Source organism: Ctenopharyngodon idella, chromosome 12, assembly GCF_019924925.1.
Source record: "Ctenopharyngodon idella isolate HZGC_01 chromosome 12, HZGC01, whole genome shotgun sequence".
Classification (NCBI taxonomy): Eukaryota; Metazoa; Chordata; class Actinopteri; order Cypriniformes; family Xenocyprididae; genus Ctenopharyngodon; species Ctenopharyngodon idella.
In genome coordinates this window covers 13,471,061-13,492,815 of record NC_067231.1, presented here as the reverse complement: position 1 = coordinate 13,492,815, position 21,755 = coordinate 13,471,061, and the positions used below count along the sequence as shown (strand labels likewise).

Genomic DNA, 21,755 nt, shown 5'->3' with positions numbered 1-21,755 from the left:
ACTGTTTTGTTTTTTTTAAGTAAAAATAACAAATCATCAAATTATCTGCCAAAAGAACTTGGCGCCATGTTTTTCTGGCAGCAAAATCCCTGATCAGATCTTTGAAATAAAGCATTCTTGATACCTTATTGCTTGACAAGACCATTTAATCTGTCTTGACACTTTGTTAGGAGGTAGTTCTTTACTATTTAGCTTATACTAAAGGCTGTCTTTCCATTTCTCTATTAATAAAACACAATATAAACCACATTTTAAAAAAGCTACACTACATTAATGTGCTTTTGCTTGATGAACTCAAATAACATCATTCTTTTCCGTCTTTAGCACCTAGCACCATTTAACGTAAGAGTGCCAATTTTAAAATTTATTAGACGACAAGATTTATTGTTGTTCTTCATGATTGACCCATCACAGCCTTGATTCACTCTCAACCTCCAATGTCAAATAGCCTACTTGAAATGTAAATAGTGCAAATGAAGAGTGGAATTCATGCACATGTCTGTGGAGGACTAGGAATGACACTTAAATAAAATAAAGGAATAAGGTATCGATTAAATAATTCAAACATAAAAAATGGAAATAAATCACTTTTTAAATTGATAAATTAATGGACCTATTAAAAACTGATTATTTTATTAATGTTTTAAAATATAGGTAGCCTAAATACAATATTAAAATAAATCCTTATTAAAAAAAACTTTAATGTCTATCTGTTGTCCCATTTAGCCTTTTTTAAAAATCCCAAGGGTTTGAGCTTGTGTTAACCACACATTTATTTTAGGTATTTAAACAAAAACCCATAAAAAAAAAAAAACATAAATTTTGCGATGATAGAACCAGAAGTGTTAAATGCTACATTTTTTCCTGATTTTCACCTGCAAAAATATGTAGTTCCTGTAATTAGAAAACACTAATTGAGTAAAAGATAAATAATCAAGTAAAAGACTGTACATATTTTCCTTCGTTTTCTTTCAATAAACTGTAAAAATGGAGCTTAACCTGACTAAGGTCTATTTCATGCCATTTTATTCGGGACACTGGCCCTTTAAACCGGTGCGGAAGTGCCTTACTAGTATGAAACGTCACGCAAAGTGTCATTGACAAACGAATGAATCACTTGCACAAGGTACTTGTCCTGTTCAGTTGCAGCAACTAGTAAAATTCGGTTCGCTGTCATTCTCTGTCATCTGGCCTAAGCTGATCTCGGTCTAGTCAGCGGACTTTTTGTAGATCAAATGTTATTTTAGGACGGACCGAGGACAAGAAAGAAGATCAGGACGAGACGAGAGTAACTTGAGGAATGGCTGCATCTAAATGTACGAGGCTGAGCAGTTCGCTGAGCAGACAGTTACTGGACTCGGTGGACAGTGTGCTGTTTGACTGCGATGGAGTGATATGGCGAGGGGACCAAGCCGTCCCCGGAGCCCCTGAGGTTATCAATTCATTGAAGAAAAATGGAAAGCGGGTGTTTTTTGTCACGAACAACAGCACGAAAACCCGACAAATGTACGCGGATAAATTAGGTAAGCTCGGTTTCGATGCCACCGCGGACGAGGTGTTCGGGACTGCGTACTGCTCGGCGATGTACCTAAAAAATGTGTGTAAACTCGACGGAAAAGTCTATTTAATTGGGAGCAATGCGATGAGGCAGGAGCTCGAGGAGGTGGGAATCCAGCCGGTCGGTGTGGGGCCTGACCCCATCTCCGGAGTTCAAATCGACTGGGCGAATGTTCCTCTCGATAAGGAGGTCCAAGCTGTACTCGTCGGGTTTGATGAGCATTTCAGTTACATGAAGCTCAACAGAGCTCTGCAGTACTTGTGTAACCCCGACTGTCAGTTCGTGGGAACTAACACGGACACGAGGCTGCCTCTGGAGGGAGGCAAAGCGGTCCCGGGTAAGCAAATATGAATGACATCACAATATGAATTACCTAAATGTCGTGTTATCACAACGACCTTGTCTTCTGCGTATCTACAGGTACAGGGTGCCTCCTAAGGGCGGTAGAGACCGCTGCACAACGCCAAGCTCAAGTAGTGGGAAAACCCAGCATGTTCATGTTCGAGTGTGTTTCCAGCCGGTTTGATCTGGACCCTCAGAGGTGTCTGATGGTCGGAGATAGACTGGACACGGACATCATGCTAGGTTCAAACTGCGGCCTGAAGACCCTGCTGACCCTTACAGGAGTTTCTACTGTTGCTGAAGCCGAGGCAAACCAGAAGAGTGAATGCCCACATCGGCAAAAAATGGTTCCTGACTACTATGTAGACAGCATTGCTGATATTTTACCTGCACTACAGGCATAGTCAGAATTTACTTGAGATTTACCCATTTTAGTAGAGAATATTTATCAATATATGGGTATCACTATGGAACAAAATAATCTATTTTAATATTACAGTTAATCTAAATGAGTCTAACAGAAACTGTATGTTTTTTTTTTTGTTGTTGTTGTTTTTAAACAAATATGCAGTATAATTTACTATCAAGGCTTTATTTCAAACTAGCCTACCTCTTTTTTTTTTGAATATCCCACTGTTTTTAAAGGTAATATAAGGGCTATAAGTTTTTATTTCAGTGTTACTGTTTGTTTTATTGTGTTTTTATTTTGTCTAAAAATGTAAAAATGTCTAATAATTTGTGAAATTTGTTGTGTTTTCTAGTGAGTAACACTCGGGTACTACACAAAACAAATGACCCTCGAAATTGTGCTGTTTGTTTTTATTTTATCAGATGTACTTCTTCAACTCTGTACTGTTAATTCACTGTACTTGTAACATGAGTGAGAGAATATTATAAATATATTTGCAATTATTATATTTTGCACTTGACAACTTTGTCATCACTCACTGACCCATCAACCTGGTAGGATTTTACTTCTCACCACGGTTTGAACAAAGTGTTCATCTTACATGATTGATCAAATAAATAAGAATTATTCATGAAAAGTGTACTTTTTTTTACTTTATAATGTACTTAAAGGGGTATTTTACCCAAAAATGAAAATTTTGTGATAATTTACTCACCCTCGCATAGTTCCAAACCTTCTGAGGAGCATAATAGAAGATAATGTAAGAAATTTTATTTTGAAACCTTTCGGTTACCATCATTCTTCAAAATGTCTTATTTTGTGTTCCACAAATGAAACCATGTATAGGTTCGGAACGACTGAGGGTGAGTAAAGGATGACAGAATTTTCATTTTTGGGTGGACTACCCTTTTAAGTAATGTGATTACTCTTCAATTTTCTCACTAAGGCCACAACTGAAGTTTTTAAAGTCACCTTGGTCAGTCAGCAGCCTAAGGGCAAGGCCAGTCGATGCCTTAAAACTGGCTCTGCGACGAAAAGCCCTGTCCACAGTGCCGATCTACCTGTCCCCTTTGTCTATTGTCTGGTATAGGGGTAGTCAGCCAGTGGGTTGGACTACCTGGTGTGAGGCAATAGGTGGGGGGCAGAGGATGGCAGAGAGAAGTTAGACACCTATACTGCAAGCTCTGCTGGTCAGTCTCAGTCATGAACATTGCCTTATACAGAAAAGAGTAAGACAGGTACCGTGAGGAGAAGTAAAACAGGGCAGAATGGTGAGGTGCTGGAAGCATTCAGAAGCCGGTCTGGAGGACCCACAGTGCATGGTGAGAGTTCATGTGGTTATATTGCTGTTTCCATTAGCAGTAAACATACTTCAGACTATACGCTCTTGGAAATAAAACTTCTTTATTGGCATCTATGGTTCCATGAAGAAACTTTAACATCAATGGAACCTTTCCATTGCGCAAACATTTTTTAAGTAGTGGGAACAGAAAAATGTTTTAAATCTAAAATGGTTCTTTTTAGAACTGTTTATTGGAAGGTTCTTTGAGGAACCCAAAATGGTTCTTCAATGGCTTCACTGCAAAACCACCCTTTTGGAATTTTTATTTTTAAGAGTGTAGCACAAATATGTCAGTTTGTGTTTTGCTTAGCTTTGTTTTATGTCTTGCTTATGTGTACAAACCATAAATAGTCTTTAATGTGAATGTGCAATGGCCTTAAATGTAACTCAGAGGGAGATGAATGTGTGTTTGGATTTTCTAGCACTGTGGTCCCATTAGCTCCTTCAGGGTTCCTCACAAAGTTCTTTGGTGCAGTCTGGCTGCCATGCTGCTCATTGTTATCATTGCTCTCGGTGTGACGGCACATCTAGGACTTCAGCACAAGACACAAGTAAGAGTCCAAGCATTTCAAAATGTGAATATTTATAAGCTTTATTAAATAAGTTAGCACTGAAAACAAACCTTTTTCCACACAGTCTTCACTGCAGGTTGTCAGAATTCCCGATCACATGGGTGACTTGATCAATCAGTCGGCTTTCATTGACAAGCACAACAATGTAGTGACCTACTCTGTGACTTCCCATATCAACTACACCTCCACAGTGATTTTTGACATGAGACATGTAAGACTCTTTTCTTTCTGCACAGATTAGGCTTTTCCTGTAAAGCTCAGTTACATTTCCCTATCTCTCTTCCTCAGGGGTTGGTATGCTATAAACCTGACAACCAGGACAGCTGCTTTCTTCGTCGGATGGAAAGTTTGGATTACGAGAATGTGCAATCTCAACTAAACAAGTCGGAGCAACAGGTAAAGGATTTCTGCTTGTCGAGTTTTGTGCAAGACCAAAAGATCTGATGGTAACTTGCAATATTACATTCTATTAAATATAGAATATATGTACACACACACTACCATTCAAAAGTTTGAGGTCGGTAAGTTGTATTAAATTGATCAAATGTGACAGTAAAGACATTTAGAATGTTTAGAATGCTGTTTTTTTAACTTTCTATTCATCGAAGAATCCTGAAAAAAGACAGTATGACGGTTTCCTCAAAAAAATAGGCTTTTTTTCAATATTGATAATAATAAGAAATGTTTCTTGAGCACCAAATCAGCATATAAGAATGATTTATGAAGGAACATGTGACACTGAAGAGTAATGGCTGCTGAAAATTTGGCTTTGCCATCGCAGGAATAAATCAAGTCTCTTATTTTTATGAATAGGAATGTCAAATGTGAATTGCTACGGTGTATTTAACCGGATCACATTCTATCGGAAGCAGCAGCTTTAAAGACCATATATGCCATATAAAACGTAAAGCTGGCTGGCAAATTTACTGACACTTGAACGCAGCTCCACCCCAGTGCTCTCGGGTAGATTAGAGAGCTCTTTTGGCTGCTTTCTCCTGCCGTGACTCCAGAAAGGGAGTAATGGACCGCACCAGCTCTGGAGGGTTTTAGCGTAGCCGAGTCCAAATTCCACAGACCATCTGATCCACCTTGGCTGGATCGCGTTACAGGATGGGACCACAGGGTGCACAATGGCCACTCTGTTGGCTTTTTCCTCTTATAAGTCACTACTGGAAAGACAGAGCTCCTGTCCGCAAACAGAGCAGAGACCTGTGCTGGACACACTTCTCTCAGCACTTAACAAGGGGATTCATGCGCTGGGTTATGATCTGTGCAGAATGGGATGGGCTGTTAAACTTATTAGTATCGCTGACCACTTAAAATCTTGGTCTCGGTTGAGATTTTTGCATCACTGCGTTTGATTAAAGCCATTAGAAAACTTTTTGGAAACTCAATCCGTGGTCAATAGCCTTTTGAACAAGATTTCCAATTTTTGGTGCACAATGAGCTATTGAGAAGCATAAACTGCTTGTCGCAGACTCGCTCAAGCATTTCTCCGCTTTAACAAGTGTCTATCTGATCTCTCAGTGGAGTAAGTGGTGTAATTACAAATGCCTTTTGTACTAGTGGAAACAGTTAAACCCCTCAAGACACAATTATGCGTTTAGGAATTATACAGTGTGAGTTCACATAGGAACAATATGGTGAGTCTGTATCACACTATTAGAGGATAATTTACTCTGCAATGATATACAGTGAGATATGTGATGATTCTCACAGGTCCGTCAGGTCTGGGTGGTGGGAAATCAGACTGAAAAACACACAGAGTTTTTGGGAGTGCTGCCCAGCAGTCGTGTTGAAGCTTCCACCCTTCAAGAACCTCTTCGGTCCCTCTGTCAGCAGGCCTCTGTGTACTGGACTAGAAGATCTGATGGTAAGATTTATTCATCAAAGAATTTATTCAATCAAATAACAGTGTCCGCAATTAGGCAGCTCAACTGTTTTCAATATAGATAATAATAATGTTTCTTAAGCAACAAATCAGCATATTAGAATGATTACTGAAGTTTCGTGTGACACTGAAGAATGGCTTTTTGCTCTTGTTTCTAAGATGAAGGATCATGTAGAACTATTTGAATGTGCCATAAACCAAATCTTGACTTTTCTATGATACATAATCTTGCCCTTTTTTTCTGTATGACTTCCCTGTTTCTCTCTCCTTTTTAATTATTTTGCTTTGTGCAACATTTGCCAACTGTGTCTCTCCACATTAAAGCAGGAGCAGAGGTGCTCTACGACCGACACGTCACTCACATTGAAATTCAGCTTTACTATCACAGGAATAAATTACATTTTAAAATATATTAAAATAGAAAACAGTTGTTTTTTAATTGTGATAACATTTCATATACAATGGAAGTAAATGGGGCCAATTTTTGGATGATTTAAAAGCAGAAATAAGGCATATGATTCTAGACATACACTATATTGCCAAAAGTTTTGGGACGCCTGCCTTTACGTGCACATGAACTTTAATGACATCCCATTCTTAATCCGTAGGGTTTAATATGGAGTTGGCCCACCCTTTGCAGCTATAACAGCCTCGACTCTTCTGGGAAGGCTTTCCACAAGGTTTAGGAGTGTGTTTATGGGAATTTTTGACCATTCTTCTAGAAGCGCATTTGTGAGGTCAGGCAGTGATGTTGGCAAAAAGGCCTGGCTCGCAGTCTCCGCTCTAATTCATCCCAAAGGTGATCTGTCGGGTTTAGGTCAGGACTCTGTGCAGGCCAGTCAAGTTCCTCCACACCAAACTCACTCATCCATGTCTTTATTTACTTTGCTTTGTGCACTGGTGTGCAGTCATGTTGGAACAGGAAGGGGCCACCCCCAAACTGTTCCCACAAAGTTGCGAGCATGAAATTGTCCAAAATGTCTTGGTATGCTGAAACATTAAGAGTTCCTTTCACTGGAACTAAGGGGCTCCTGAGAGCGACCCATTCTTTCACAAATGTTTGTAGAAGCAGTCTGCATGCCTAAGTGCTTGATTTTATACACCCGTGGCCATGGAAGTGATTGGAACGCCTGAATTCAATGATTTGGAGGGGTGTCCCAATACTTTTGGCAATATAGTGTATATGGCCGGTTTCACAGACAAGGCTTAAGCCTAGTCCCAGACTAAAATGAATGTTTGAGCTGTTTTAACTAAAAGCAACTTGTACTGACATATCTTAAAATATTTTAGTGCCATTGTTTTGTCTCAAGATGCACAGCAGTAACGTTTTTTCTAAGTTTATAAAAGCTACTTAAATGTCCTAATTGAACTAATCCTGACTTAATATAAGCCCTGTCTGTGAAACTGGGCCAAAAACACTTACATTAAATCTGCATGTTCTGTTAAAACTTTCTATGATAAAACTTTATAGTGAAATCATGTTAAAAGCAAATAGTTTATATCTTGTTGATATACTGCTGAAACAGTGAGTACTTTGCCATTTACAAATAGGCCCCATTCACTTCCATTGTAAGTGCATCAATGTAACCCATATTTGTTTTTTTTGTTTTTAAAGAAAAGGAGAAAATAAATTTTAGTGGTAATCAATACCATAAATGCTATACTGAGCAAAAATTGTACTGAACCCAGAATATTTCTAACATTTAAATTAAATTAAATGTTAAAACATTTTATAACAAGAAGACATTGCATAAATAGCTAAGAACATGCTGTGTTGCTCTATAAAGAGCACAGTGTGACAGAAACCTAATCCAGTCATCCAGTGAGATGGAGTTGTGACCTTTTTAGAGTTACAACCAGCAGAGCATGAACAAGGAACAGGACATTGATTATGATTGGCATCGGCACATCTATAGAAATAAGAACCTTGAGATTTCTTTCCCTTTTTTTCCCTGAAGGTCCCGGGAAACAAAGACTTATTTACTTCTGCATCGACATCTGCTTTCCCAGCAACATTTGTGTTTCTGTGTGTTTCTACTACCTGCCAGAGTGACATTCCACCGACGAAGTAACAGCATACGCCAGGGAAACAAACAAATGTGTTGACGTCAATGAGAGCAACTGGAAAGGCTAAACAAATGCCATATTTAATGCCCATCTGGCAATGAACCATCAGAATCATCTTGTCATGTTATCTGCTAAATCCTTATCTTCATCTTCTCTTGTATTTAGCCCCATTTTTGCAGTGGTTTGAACATGACTTGGCTCAAAGACTCACTCCGGCTCTTGTAACCTGATGAAGACGAGTAATGGAAAACACTGCTGGTCTACAATAAAGCACTATTGTGTTCAGTCACTCATATTTTAATTCAAGGAGGGAATTATTCAGTGATGTCTGGACAATAATCAAAATCTAAATGTATTCAGATTGTGTTACTGTAACATTTATTGACAAAAACTTGTGGATGCATACAAATACGGGGTATATGCAACAAAGTATTTGTATCCCACCATACATTTGAATTAGCAACGGTAAGGATAGAACATAGTCTTCTTCATCATAGCCATTGAGGGTTATCATTAATGCAACAAGTCCATTAATACCATGAGGATGGTTCATAGATGAAGATGTTGGGTGTTATGATAGCTACAGCTACCATAGCAGAATGAGTTTCTTCGGCATACTATCCAAGCACACTGTCATTGAAGGCCAAACACACCACAGCCTTCTGATGGCCGCTGTACTCCCGTTTGATCTCTCCAGTCTCCACACACCACAGACGTGCCAGGTTATCAGAGGAGGCTGAAAATCAGTTGAAAATACACAAAAAATAACATATAAACAGGAATGCTTCAAATGATTCCACTGAGAACAACATACAGTTGTGAAAGAAGAATGAAAAAGATATTAAAAAAAAAACGTTTTTTTATTTAGCACTGTCCTGATGTACAGAGCTCGCACATGACATGGGAAAAAAATGCTGAATATACGCAAGTTTTACTAATTTGTTTCCTCGTTTTAAGGAAATCATGCGCATGATATAATAATTTGTTCCCTCGTTTTACTAAATCGTGGCCAAATTGTGACAATTCATTCCCTTGTTTTAGTTAAATAAAAACGAGGGAATGGAATTAGTAAAACGTGGCCATAATTTACTAAAACGAGGTTGCATACAATCCTTAGACTAGTTTTAAAAGTCATTCATCTAATTTTTTTCTTCAAAACTGATTCTAACTTTTTAAAGTCATTTACACAAAATGGTCAACATGGTGGCTAAATTTATGCAACTGGCCCCAGTTTTTCTATGTTCTTTGGTTTGAGTTCACCTTACAGTGGCTCAATGATGCTGAGATCCAGTTTTCTCACTTAGGACAGTTGAGGGACTCATTCACAACTATTACAAAAGGCTGCCAGCAGTTATATATACTCAAGGAGGCAACAAACAATAATAAAAAAGAGGAAGTTAACTTCTGAACAGAATAATTTGCATAAAGTATTTTTTATCTTGTGGAACATACTTTATGGCAGAATACAACAACAACAACAACAACCACCACAAAACCCAAACCAAAACAAAGAAACAAAATAATCTCTTACACAGTGTCTATACCAGACACGAACGGCATGATGTGACAAAAGCCATTATAATCAGTACTGATGCTGTCTACACTGGATGCGGTGCGGCACGACACAACAAATTCCCGACAGTAAAATGATGCATGATGTAAAATGATTTTGACGCACTTCAAGCTCTCGCACTACTTCTGACACAAAGAACGAATGGATTTTCAACAGTTGCTTTGTCATGTCCAGTGTAGACAGCTTCAAGCTGTTGTGGCGCAGTCGGTGTAGGCAGGGTGTTATTTAAAAAAGAATACTAAACATCTAAAAGATTTGGACCCACTTTATATTAAGTGTCTTTAACTACTTTGTACTAACATTTAAATTAATAGTTTGATACAATGCACTTATTGTGTACAAACATGTTTTTACATTGTACATATATTTTTAAAAAAGTACCCGAATGTTGATCCTTCTCTTACCCCTACACCCTTAAACCTAACCATACCACAAAACCTTTATTTTACGTATCAAAGAAAGTACTGAGTAATATATTGGAACTACAAGGGTTAAGATTAGCTTTAGGGGTAGTTTAAGGATCAGTACCTAGTTATTACTGAGTTACTACAATAAGTACATAGTATGTACATGCAGAACAGGACTGTAAAATTAAGCGCTACCACCAAATCTGTCCCTAACCTTACCCATATCCCACCTCAATAACAGCTAATGTGTTTTGCAATACAATATAAACACAGTAAGTTCATTGTACCTAACAATTTGTTTACATAAGTACATAGTAGTTTAAAGACACCTAATATAATGTGGGACCAAAGATTCTACAATGAATATGTAAATTTATGAGCTTCTCGTATTAGTAAAACACTTGAACTGTGTATGCTGATGAGAGCCAAGTGTTCACCTGTAACTATGTACTGTGAATCTCCAGAGAAGGCACAATCCCACATCCAACCTCGGGACGTCTCTCCAGGGTTGTTACTCTTAATACTCAGCTCTGTCATTAGAGAAAAGTTGGAGGTTCTCCAAATTTTACAGGTCTGGTCAGCAGAGCATGTGGCCAGCAATCTAATAAAGAGATGAAAAAAATATGCATTGATTTGTATAATAGTTGTAAACAAGAATCAACTATTTTATTTTTTCACTGTTTTCCCATTGTTCCTCAGATTAGTGTTTTGCAAGACACTCACGTGGAGTCTGGGCTGAATTTGCAGCGTAATGAGTAGCGTTTGTGGGCAGGGATCTTGGTCTTGGGTATTAGTTGTGTCACCTCATCACCTATTCCTCCAGCCAAATTCCACACATAACAGTTGCCCTACAGTGAAAGACAAATAAACCAAATCTTCACCCAAAAACAAAAATCCCATCATCACTTACTCACCCTCATGTCGTTCCAATGAGGGCTCCTCCATTAAGTGTATATTCACCCAAAACTCTGGCGGTTCTAAAGCGATCTTTCTTTTACGATCTCTTTATAAATATTTTAAAGAATCAGAGTTTTGAGTGAATAGACGTTCAATGGAGGGATAAAAATCTCTCAGATTTCATTAAAAATATCTTTATTGGTGTTCCAAATATGAACAAAAGTCTTAGAAAAAAAAGAATAAAGAATTTTAATTTTTTGGGTGAACTATCCCTTTAAGGACTGTTATTGGTTACTGACCGAGCTGTTGACTGCAGCCATATAACTGGCATCAGGATCAATATGGACTGAATTTATGGACACATCTGGCTCTGGGATGAGCTGTTCATTGTGGTCTGTTTTCAGATCCCAGATATGGATAACACCACTTTGGTCCCCAACGATTAATTCAGCCTAAAACAAATACATTAGAGAAAATTACTTGATTGTTCAGCTGGTTTGATTGTGAGCATCAGTAGCAGATGATGAAATATTACCCAACTGACCTGATTTGGATGAAGACACACACAATTAATAGGTGCATTGACTTGAAATATTCTTTGGCATTGTAGGTTCCTTGACCTGAATGAAAACAGTACTTAAGTAACACTTAAAACATCTCTAAACAGACATACAGCAGAAAGCTTTCGCTACCTCAGGTCCCAGATGCGAGCCATGCAGTCTTCTCCACCCGTGTACATCCACCGACCATCCTCGTGAAAGCCGACAGATGTGATGTTCTTGCTGACGCCATCGTAATTGATCACAGGGTTTGGATTATTTGAGTTTAAGTCATACATGCGTATGTGTTGATAACCTGAAATGCAAGAATAAAAGTACAGTGTGAAAACTACACAGGTATAGGAACAAAAGGGGGAAAAAAAACAGGTTGCACTATTTATAGCTTTATACATAATGAGGCTCATGCTGAACTTACCAGCAGCAGCAATCATGCTTCTATCAGGTGTTACTTCAAGGGAATTTACCTGCTGGTGTTTGAGTTAAGCATCTTTAAAGTATTTTGTGTTTAAAAAATGTAAAGAAATTAAAAAAAAGAAAAGAAAAGAAAAGAAAAGAAAAAGAGTACAGAAATACTAATACTTTAAGTGCAAGCTGAATTTAATGTTTTAATACACTTAATTGCAGGTTAATTTGCAATTAAATGAAAATTTATATATTTAAAATTTGTATTAAATGCAATTAGTTGAACTTCAGTGTACGTTTGACCCACTTAAGTAGGACTTAAGTACATTTTTATATGTAATTTCTAGTGCTGTCAACGTTAACGCATTAACGCATGCGATTCATTTTTTTCCAGTTTAACGCATTAAAAATACCAACGCAATTAACGCAGCAACGAGTTCTCTTTAGCGCTTGAATGAACAATAACACACACAATAATGCCAAAAATATCCGTTTTGTTGAGTATCCTCATAAGAGCAGCCTTGAATGAGTTAAATAAAGTCTTAAAACAAAAGTAAAGAGCTGTGAGAATGTGGGACGCGTGTAAGATCTGCGTCATGTGCAGCTGCGGCAGCTCTTGTGACAGCAACCATTGCTATCTGTCATTGAAGATAATGAAAGAACAAAGGTAACAGAGAAAATTACTCACTGCTCTTGACTAAAGAACTTTTGTTGCTTTAACAATGATTATCTATATTTAATTTAGGCTATAAATTATTCAGAGCAGACTGTTTGGTAACTTTATTCAATCTCTGTATTTTTCCTATCTGTTAGACAGGTAGGAAGGGCACTGGTAAATATGACATTTATTATGGGTTTATGTGAGGATTGTTCTAAGTTCACTTAAATTAAAAGTTGTTATATTTTTGAAGCCTAATAAATGTAAAAATGATATAGCTTTCAATTACACTGTAATGTTGAATGGCTATAATTTATAATGTTTAAAATCGGGGAAAAAATCAATTTCATGGAGACATCAGTAGCAGTATTAGTATCAGTGATACTGGCCTTCATTCATAAAAAGATGCCATTAAACAAGTATTTAAATTATACTGTCTTCATGTTGTTTCTTTATGTTGTTTTAATTTGGAGATTAACTGTGAAATTATTACATTATAAAATATATTAAAAATGTATAAAAACTTAAGTGTTTTTAATTGCGATTAATCGCGATTAATCACAGAAAAAATGTGTGATTGAGTTAATTGTTTTTAATCGATTGACAGAACTAGTAATTTCATAATTACATCTATTGACTCAAATATGGTTAAAGTGTACGGTAACACTTTATTTTACAGTGTCATTGTTACACGTTACATGTAGTTACTGTAGTAATAACTATAAATTATGCATAATTACATGCAATTAACTCTAAACCAAACCCTCATCCTAACCCTCTCTATAGTAAGTACATGTAGTTAATTATTACTCAGTACTTAAATGTATAATTACACTCTAATACTGACACCTTAAAATAAAGTGTAACCAAGTGTACAGGCATTTATGATAACTAAAATACACTTGTATTATATATTGAAATAAGCTTATTTCTATTGAAACTTATATGTCATCTATTTAAATAGATTTGTAATGATGAAGTTGCAATTTAGTACATATAAATTATATTATACTAATACCGAATAACACACTTCAGTTAAAATTATAATCAAGTACCTTACGTGCTGTTAGTCAACTCTTTAAAATAATTGTAAAGCACAAAAAAAGATTATTAAAACATAACGCTTCAAAATACATTAAAGGAAATCTTTGATTACACTATTTTAAGGTGACTTTGTTACCATGTATTTATACTAAGTACTTATATAATTACATATAAAGGCTTTGCTTCACTTCAACAGGGTCAGCGAGTGCACATGACAAAATTCTTGCCCTCATTCCACTTCTGCTTCTAGGAGATGGAAGAACCTACAATTTAAAAAGAAGATTAAATATTAAGAGATTAAATACACCCTTAAAAAATGATTATATTATAAGTAGTGTAAGTAGGCTAATATTAATTAACATGTTCTTACTGTAGGGTTGTGGTAAGGAATAGGTTTGGGTTATGTTAGTTACATGTAATTATGCATAATTTACTGTTAATACTACAGTAAGTGCATGTAACAAAGACACAAAAGAAAGTGCTACCAAAACCTCTAATTTGACATTAGGGTCAATGACGTGACGCCTACATTTTCTGTCCGGTTGCATTTTTTTCAGTTAAAGTTTGGTTTAAATGCATAAAAAGATACCGTATATATGTAGTACCTCTCCCGTGCATGTACTCACTTTAACTTTTCAAAAAAAAAAAAAAAAAAAAAAAAAAAAGAGTTATTTGTAATTTTCTGTTATTTAAAGTGTCAAAATATCATTTGGTGCGTCCATCTGGCCATAACTTCTGTTTTGGAAATGTCTTTGAAATTACTCTAAATTTATTGGAATTCATTTTCTGCACTATTTGGCATGATTTCCAACATGTTTTGTAATCCTGTACAAAATTGCAAAGCATTTATATTTATATTTCCATCATAATATACAAACAAACTTTGTCAGATGATGTCCATTTTATGAAATATCATGTGGTGCGACCATCAAAAAATGACCACTTTGGGACTTTCAAAAAAATCCATTCAAAGACAGGAAGTTGCATCACGTACCAATTTGCGAAGGCCTAATGGAAGCAGCAAGCAGGTTTGTAACTCTGTCTTAAATATGGAAAAAAAAAAAAAAACCTTTTTAACGGCTGGTATGTAGTTACAACATTGGATATCATGTGGTATGACCTCAAAAAAACAATGAATATTGAGTTATTTCTGCAAATATATACTTTTATTACAAATTTCATAGTGACCATTTGTGGGAAGCTAGCTTGTTTTGTTTAGGTGGCCAATTCTGTGCCTGTAAATTTTGACTGAATTTTAAGATATCATATGGTGGTGCGACCAAATATCATGTGGTGCGACCACTGCAGAGTGTTTTCCTTGATAGATATATGTCCTAGATTGACAGTTTTAATTCATTTGCTTAACATGCTTAACATGACATTTTTTTAAGGCTACAGCCAATTCATCTAGATAAAAAAAAACAAAAAAAACAAAACAAAAAAAAAACACTAAAATCACTTAATTTACAATTTTAATATGAATTTATGTGTACACAACATTCTTAATGTTTGAACAATTGCATCAGATATTATTATTTTTTGTATTTTAAAATTGGCCTGTTAAAAATCCTTATACGTCATTGACCCATTAATACAAAGTGCACTTTTTAAAAGTGTACATGAGTGTGTTAATAACCATAGTCATGAAATTGTACTTTCTTTAAGTACTTCAATAATGATATATTATCTACAAGTACAGTTATTTTTTTTATTTTTTTTTTATAATTTTTTAAAATTTGAAGTTCACTACAATTGTACATTCAATATAATTTAGCACACTTCTTTTTCACAAATGAAGGTCTTGGCTATGTATCTGCGAGGCAACGCTCTTGTTCGTGAAGGATACAGAGTCCTGGTGCTGGACGGTTCTTGTGCAGATGCCACTGTGAGCCTGCCAGAATCTGACGGTGTGATCATAACCAGCAGTGGCGAGGATCACCGGATCACTGCCGACGGTTCCTTGATTCACATTCATGATGAACTCAATCCAGACCTAACGACAGCTTCGCAGGAGAATGACTTGTTTTAGCTGTGGCTGTTGAAACTTCATGAATGTGCCTCGATGCGTTTTAATGTACTTGTTTCTGTAAATCGTTTATGTTGGCAACAAGAGAATAAAACCGTTGCGATAGCTTACATTTTTTAGGGTGCTGAAATGCTCTGAAAGATACAACTGGACAAAAAAAAACTTGTTCTTACCTGAGTGCGAATAATGCACGAGAAATCCGATTAGATAAATGTAAAACTATGATCTCAACAGCGAAATGAACATTATTTACAAATGTCAAACCTAAGCGGCGCTCCATCCAAAACCGCCCTCACAGAAACAAATCTTTAATAAAAGGTTCCGAGGCAGCAGTGTTCAGTATTCATTGGTTTTATTTGTTAAAGCAGTTAGACAAAATTAGTTTGAAACAAACACACACCAATCAAGTTAATTAATTTAGAGACCAGTTACAATACAATGAAATCAAACATTGGAACAAAATGTCAAAAAATACATATAATATTAGTCATTACATATGCATTTGAACCAAAGTAAATTTAATACAAGTTGGCCTATAGTTTATTTGATTTCACAAGAGGAACCATGCTGTGTTGCTTTGTTGCTGTGTTGCAAAACAGCATTAAACCACAAAAGATGCAAGGCTTTGCTTCACTTCAACAGGGTCAGCGAGTGCACATGACAAAATTCTTGCCCTCATTCCACTTCTGCTTCTAGGAGATGGAAGAATCTACAATTTAAAAAGAAGATTAAATATTAAGAGATTAAATACACCCTTAAATATTCAATATTCAAAATAAGTGGCAAATGGCCAACATTCTTAACCTTTAGATAAATTTTGCATCTCTCCAGAAGGAACTTCCACTGCAGAGTTGTCCTTTGAGACTCCGACAGGCACAAAAAAGCTTCTGTCTGTCAAGAAAAATATTTTACTTTTATTCTCTACAGTACACACAGACAAACTAATTATATATATAATGTAAGTATTAGATGTGCTCACTTTATAGCCCAGGGTTTTCTCAGCCACTGTGCCTGCCAAGTTGCATGACTGCAGTGTCCCAGTGTGATCACTGACGTCCAGCAGCAGATCAAAGCCTTCAGTAGCCTGGAGCAGTTGTCCTCGATTTGGACAGGCATCATTGGAACATGTCTGGATCTCCTCATTGATTCGAAATTTGCATTTGGCACTAGTGGAGAAATTATTTATTAAAACTCAGGCTTGTGAACATTAGGTCATTGTACAAAACTGTTAAAGCACTGCAAACTTACCATCTCTTGCGTATGACTTTGGAGATGGAGGAACTTAGACCAAGAGTTGTGATGAATCCATATATTATGCAATGAAAGACATCAGCATGTTCTTGACTTCTGGCTTTAAGTTGGTTCACAGTCAGAACATCACTAATGGAATCCACTGAGAAATATGTAAGGATACAGTTTTACTGTGTGTTACTCTATGAGCTACACTACACATGCTACATTGTTAATGTAGAGGTCTAGATGTATATAGATCAAATGACTTACATGGCACATCATCACCTGAGAGGATGTCTTGGTCATCCAGTCCTCCGGCTTCTAACAGTTCCCTTATACACGTGTACAGCCGGTTGGCTTCCGCTGTATCTAGAATGCAATTGAAAGAATTTAAGGATTTTATCGATTATGTCCGATTGTTAAAATATTACAATTGTAAGTTTTTAAATAGATTCTTTAATCTAGCATGTGACATCATTACCAGGGTTGATGGTAATGATTGTTTTTGAGGTCGCTGTTGCTATCATACAATTACGAAAAGTGTCAAAGGTGATGCGGGCATCTGCAATAAACAGCACTGAGAAAAAAAATAAGTACAATTAATTAAATTCACCACATATTATAAATTGCAATTGAAAAATAAACAGACAAATAAACATATTACCAAAACAGACAAATAAACATATTACCTGTTTCTCTTTGTGTCAGTGTTTGCACCAGGTGAATAGTCTCTTTATCCCAACTGGATGAAAAAAGTAATGAAATTACTTTGTGTTGTTGTTTGTTGTTAGTTTTTAAAATCATACTGAATTAATGAAATTTTACTCACCACACCAATGGAAATGATTTCCCAGTGTCATCAAAGAGCTTTATTTCTAGCCTCTGTCCTTTGCGTCCATCAGATTTTGTGAAGAATTTCTCCTCTCCAACCTTTGGATAACAAAATCTTAATCACTAAAAAGGATCTGTGCATCTGCAGGGTGAATAATTACCTTTTTTTGCCCACCAGCCATCCATGAGGAGGGCTGGCAGTATATTGTTGGAATCTAACCGATTGCACAGCTGCTAGAATGTTAATAATGTGTCCATCCAGACTCTGTCCATTTGCAGTAATGTCTCCCAATGAATAGAAGTCCCCTGGGTCTTTAATTGGCATGTGGAATAGCGGCAGAATCCTGGCCTCTGTTTCTAAATCTGAGCATATCCTAATGCTTGAGTGAGTCTCTGTTACCAACAGCCTGTAGGTACTGTGATGAAATATGTTTATGTATCACTTACAAATACAGTATCATACAGAATATTTATCAGTTAGATGTGATTTTTCATTTCGTTCTTTTATTTATTTTTTACCTGGGTGTTGAAGGGCAAAATCTTTCTTCTTTCTCATAGTCTTTGGTCACAACGAGGGGATTTTCAATTACAACTAAAACAGAAGATGCTATTTTGGCTCACAGTTTTAGTTCAATGTAGTTCATATTATTATAAGTGTTTTTGTATTGCATCTATTATTAGAATTTAGCTTTGTCAACACAAGGAAGTGACATCTAAAATGAGTAATTGAGTACCTCAGGGATGACGTGTTTTTGTATGCAAAACCTGGAAGCAAGTTAGCATTTTAGGACTTTCGGTTCCATCGCCCTGAAGTCTATGGGTTTTTTGAATGGGTTTTTGCTAAATCTCCTGAAATAAGCTCTGTGGTTAACAAAGCCTCTAAATATTTTCACGTTTTGATCTATGACATAAAACACACCAGTTATAACCCACTTGTGATTTTTTAAAACTTTATTGTGTCTTAAAAAAACGGCAGTTGCTAACAAATTGCTAAAAGGGACTACTTCCTTTGGCGGGGACTTTAGACGTCATCATGACAAACAGGAAATTTGGACAGAATTTCTCATGAAAAAGTAGATAAGTATTCATACACAGCGCAGATCATAATCAGCGAGCATGTTTTTTTAAATAAAGTTGTTTTTTAAATAAAGTTTGAGGAAGCTTGGTGGTGGACGTTGATCCCCGACCATGGTGTGCTGTAGTCCATTTATAGCCTACTGTTAGTTTTTTATATAAACTAATGTATGTAAGTGTCATAACCCTTTATTAAACACAGAGCTTATTTTTTGCGATTTTCCAAAAGTCTATGGGAAAAATGCATAGGCTTTCAATCGAGGGAACCCTGTACGCCGCTAACTTCCGGGTTGGCCTACAAAAACACGTCATGATGTACTCTATTACTACTGCTAAATCTCACCACAATCCCCAATCTGAAAGCGACCGCTCAGTCCTTGGACATATTCCCCATTTCCCCATGCAGACACATTGATAAAATGTTCTGGTGAATCTTTTATGGTGAAGCTGAATGTGAACCTTTCAGAGCCAACATCTGAAATAAAAAGAAAATAATATTAAAAAATAAATAAAATAAAATGGAACAGAATGTGTCATGGTAACCCACTTTTCCGGTCTGGAAATCCTCTTGAATCAGTTTTCCCAATTATTACTCCAACCACCTTCTGGAAAACGAACAAAACATATTTAAATTTAAAACATATTCCTTACAGGCATTAAAAGGCCATTTTTGTTAAAAGCAATTATTCATTAAAATTAAGATATCACCATAACCAGGCACTCAAGTACACGCCTGCTCATATTTGCCTGCATAAGTTCTCACCGAGTGTGTGATGTTTATGTTTAGGTCACATATTGGCACGTACATTTGTACTGGAGCGTACGCCATTTTCATCTCTGTAAACAACATTGACACAACGGAAAAACACTCATTACTAAATAATTCCAAAAATATCCAACAAGCAAATGAGTTACCAAAAAAGCTAGCAACATTCCTATCGACCTGACGAACTAACGCTGAGGTAAAAGTTTCGCTGCTAATTGTTACTTCATTTGTAACCTATATGACTCGTTATATAATTCAAAAACTCGTTAAATAATTATTAATCATCTTGTTATTATTCGTTAAGCTTAACAACCATTAGTAACCACTGTGGGAAATCACTCTCTTCTTACAAAGTCAACGGCACTCGTAGACTGAAGCAATTGACGGGTCTCTCTCGAGCTATGAAATGAGCGGGAGCGGCGTCATTCATTTTGGCGGTTCAAGACATTGCTAATATTTAAAAAACAAACGTAACAAACATAATTGCTTTTGATACATATTTTAATAACGGAAAACAAAATAAAAAGACAGTTTCGATGTAATATGAACAATTTCAATAAATTATGTCTTTATGGCGCAGACAATAATAAAGAAACACATTCATGCAGGATTCAATAATATATATATATATATATATATATATATATATATATATATATGGGTCAATGACGTGACAGGTCTTTTTTTTTTTTGTCCAAAGGCCTTAATAATAATAAAAAACAAAGCTATGACAGTATGTAAGGTAGTACAACTGGACAATTTTAAAGATTTTAAAGATTTTTTTGAAGTGTCAAAAGGTCATTCGGTTTACCCATCCAAAGGCCAATACAGCCATTTAATTTGTGATTAAAATATCTTAAAATGTAATAAATGTATATATTTTTTATTCTGGCATGATTTTGTAACATCATATATCAACATAGTGCAAAATAGTAAAATTATGTGTAGAAGTCATTGCTTTGTTATGAGAAAGAATGTTCGGAAAAATGAATTTCATCGATGTCATTCAGAGTAACCAATATAAAGGGAACATTTTGGATCAAGTAGTCATGTGGTCAATATCTTGTGACAGGATGTGACATCATTCAGACACCTGCAAAGGACCACATGGTCGTGAAGCAAAGTAACTAACTCTCTTAACTTAGAAAAATTCATGTTTTCACTTGCTCATACGCATGTTCCAAAACATCAGGTCATTCGGTACAACCGCTATAAAACATGGAAAATTTTGTAGTAATTTAAAAACTTGTACTAAATATAAAATGTTTGATTGTCCTTTTGCTAGCTAGCTAGATATCAGCCTGTTAGCATTGTTTGAAAATATCATCATTCGGTATAACCAGAAGTGTCATTCGGTAAAACCGAAATTTTGGTTAAAAACAAATGACTTTTTTGGTGACAAATTTTGTCCATCTTGTAAAAAATGACAAAAGCAGTGTTAATTGATTATAAAAACCACCTAATCTCATGTTAACACTTAATAAAACTTCAAAATTAAGTATCTCTCCATTATATATATTTTTTTTACACTTTTAAAAACCTTATTTGTCAATGACCCTTATAGATAGATAGATAGTTATACACACACACACACACACACACACACACACACACACACACACACACCTCAATGGTGTGCATTGGTGTTCTGAAATGAGGAGGCTAAGTTTTTGTTATATAAATCAAATGTAAATTCATGTCTCAGTTACACTTAATGTTGTCACACTTTTCTGGTTAAATAAACATTACTTACACTATCAAAAAAAAAGAAAAAGAAAAAAAAGAAAGAAACCAAATGCAATTCTATTTTGTATTTTATATTAACAATGTAATTAATGTTCCATTTAATAAAACCAATATAAATGTCATCAAGTTAGTGTTTTTAAGTATTTTTACATATATTCCAAAATAGTAACTCAAGGCAGTAACAATTTACACAATATATTTTATTTGTGAAGTGATGTTGAGTTGTTGTTTTTAATAGTCATCTTATTTTGGGTTCATCAATCAAAACTCAGTTAACACTGGTCAGACACAGAGATGTACCTTTAATTTCACCAAGCTGATTGCTCACTAAAAAAAAAAAACGTTTTCAGGCCATTT

At 35.8% G+C, this 21,755-nt stretch overlaps 4 protein-coding genes across 6 annotated transcripts; 2 read left to right on the top strand and 2 right to left on the bottom strand.

Annotated features, from left to right (window-relative positions):
• The first annotated feature begins 1,091 nt into the window (after nt 1-1,091).
• On the top strand, nt 1,092-2,946 carry pgp (phosphoglycolate phosphatase). The gene is made up of 2 exons (XM_051915267.1): nt 1,092-1,895; nt 1,979-2,946. Exons 1-2 carry the CDS (start codon nt 1,301-1,303, stop codon nt 2,302-2,304), a joined length of 921 nt encoding a protein of 306 aa, XP_051771227.1. The 5' UTR covers nt 1,092-1,300; the 3' UTR covers nt 2,305-2,946.
• A 121-nt stretch (nt 2,947-3,067) lies between these two features.
• On the top strand, nt 3,068-8,390 carry bricd5 (BRICHOS domain containing 5). The gene is made up of 6 exons (XM_051915273.1): nt 3,068-3,631; nt 4,074-4,202; nt 4,288-4,434; nt 4,512-4,619; nt 5,943-6,096; nt 8,073-8,390. The coding sequence occupies exons 1-6, from the start codon at nt 3,578-3,580 to the stop codon at nt 8,165-8,167; spliced, it is 687 nt and encodes a 228-aa protein (XP_051771233.1). The 5' UTR covers nt 3,068-3,577; the 3' UTR covers nt 8,168-8,390.
• A 146-nt stretch (nt 8,391-8,536) lies between these two features.
• Nucleotides 8,537-16,062, bottom strand: mlst8 (MTOR associated protein, LST8 homolog (S. cerevisiae)). 2 transcript variants are annotated; one of them, XM_051915264.1, is made up of 9 exons: nt 15,922-16,062; nt 15,569-15,725; nt 12,034-12,085; nt 11,751-11,913; nt 11,603-11,678; nt 11,358-11,510; nt 10,885-11,009; nt 10,599-10,762; nt 8,537-8,917 (listed from the first exon to the last, which is right to left on the bottom strand). In XM_051915264.1, the coding sequence occupies exons 2-9, from the start codon at nt 15,695-15,697 to the stop codon at nt 8,799-8,801; spliced, it is 981 nt and encodes a 326-aa protein (XP_051771224.1). In that variant the 5' UTR covers nt 15,698-15,725; nt 15,922-16,062; the 3' UTR covers nt 8,537-8,798. The 2 variants fall into 2 exon arrangements, with proteins under 2 accessions (XP_051771224.1, XP_051771225.1); XM_051915265.1 differs by having other exon boundaries at nt 15,569-15,806; nt 15,922-16,050.
• Nucleotides 16,063-16,083: 21 nt separating this feature from the next.
• Nucleotides 16,084-20,254, bottom strand: meiob (meiosis specific with OB-fold). Of its 2 annotated transcripts, XM_051915260.1 has the most exons (14): nt 20,003-20,254; nt 19,650-19,723; nt 19,434-19,491; nt 19,230-19,361; nt 18,332-18,404; nt 18,033-18,228; nt 17,811-17,911; nt 17,671-17,723; nt 17,463-17,558; nt 17,252-17,350; nt 16,997-17,141; nt 16,728-16,914; nt 16,553-16,639; nt 16,084-16,457 (listed from the first exon to the last, which is right to left on the bottom strand). In XM_051915260.1, exons 2-14 carry the CDS (start codon nt 19,719-19,721, stop codon nt 16,350-16,352), a joined length of 1,407 nt encoding a protein of 468 aa, XP_051771220.1. In that variant the 5' UTR covers nt 19,722-19,723; nt 20,003-20,254; the 3' UTR covers nt 16,084-16,349. The 2 variants fall into 2 exon arrangements, with proteins under 2 accessions (XP_051771220.1, XP_051771219.1); XM_051915259.1 differs by having other exon boundaries at nt 19,650-20,254.
• Nucleotides 20,255-21,755: the final 1,501 nt, after the last annotated feature.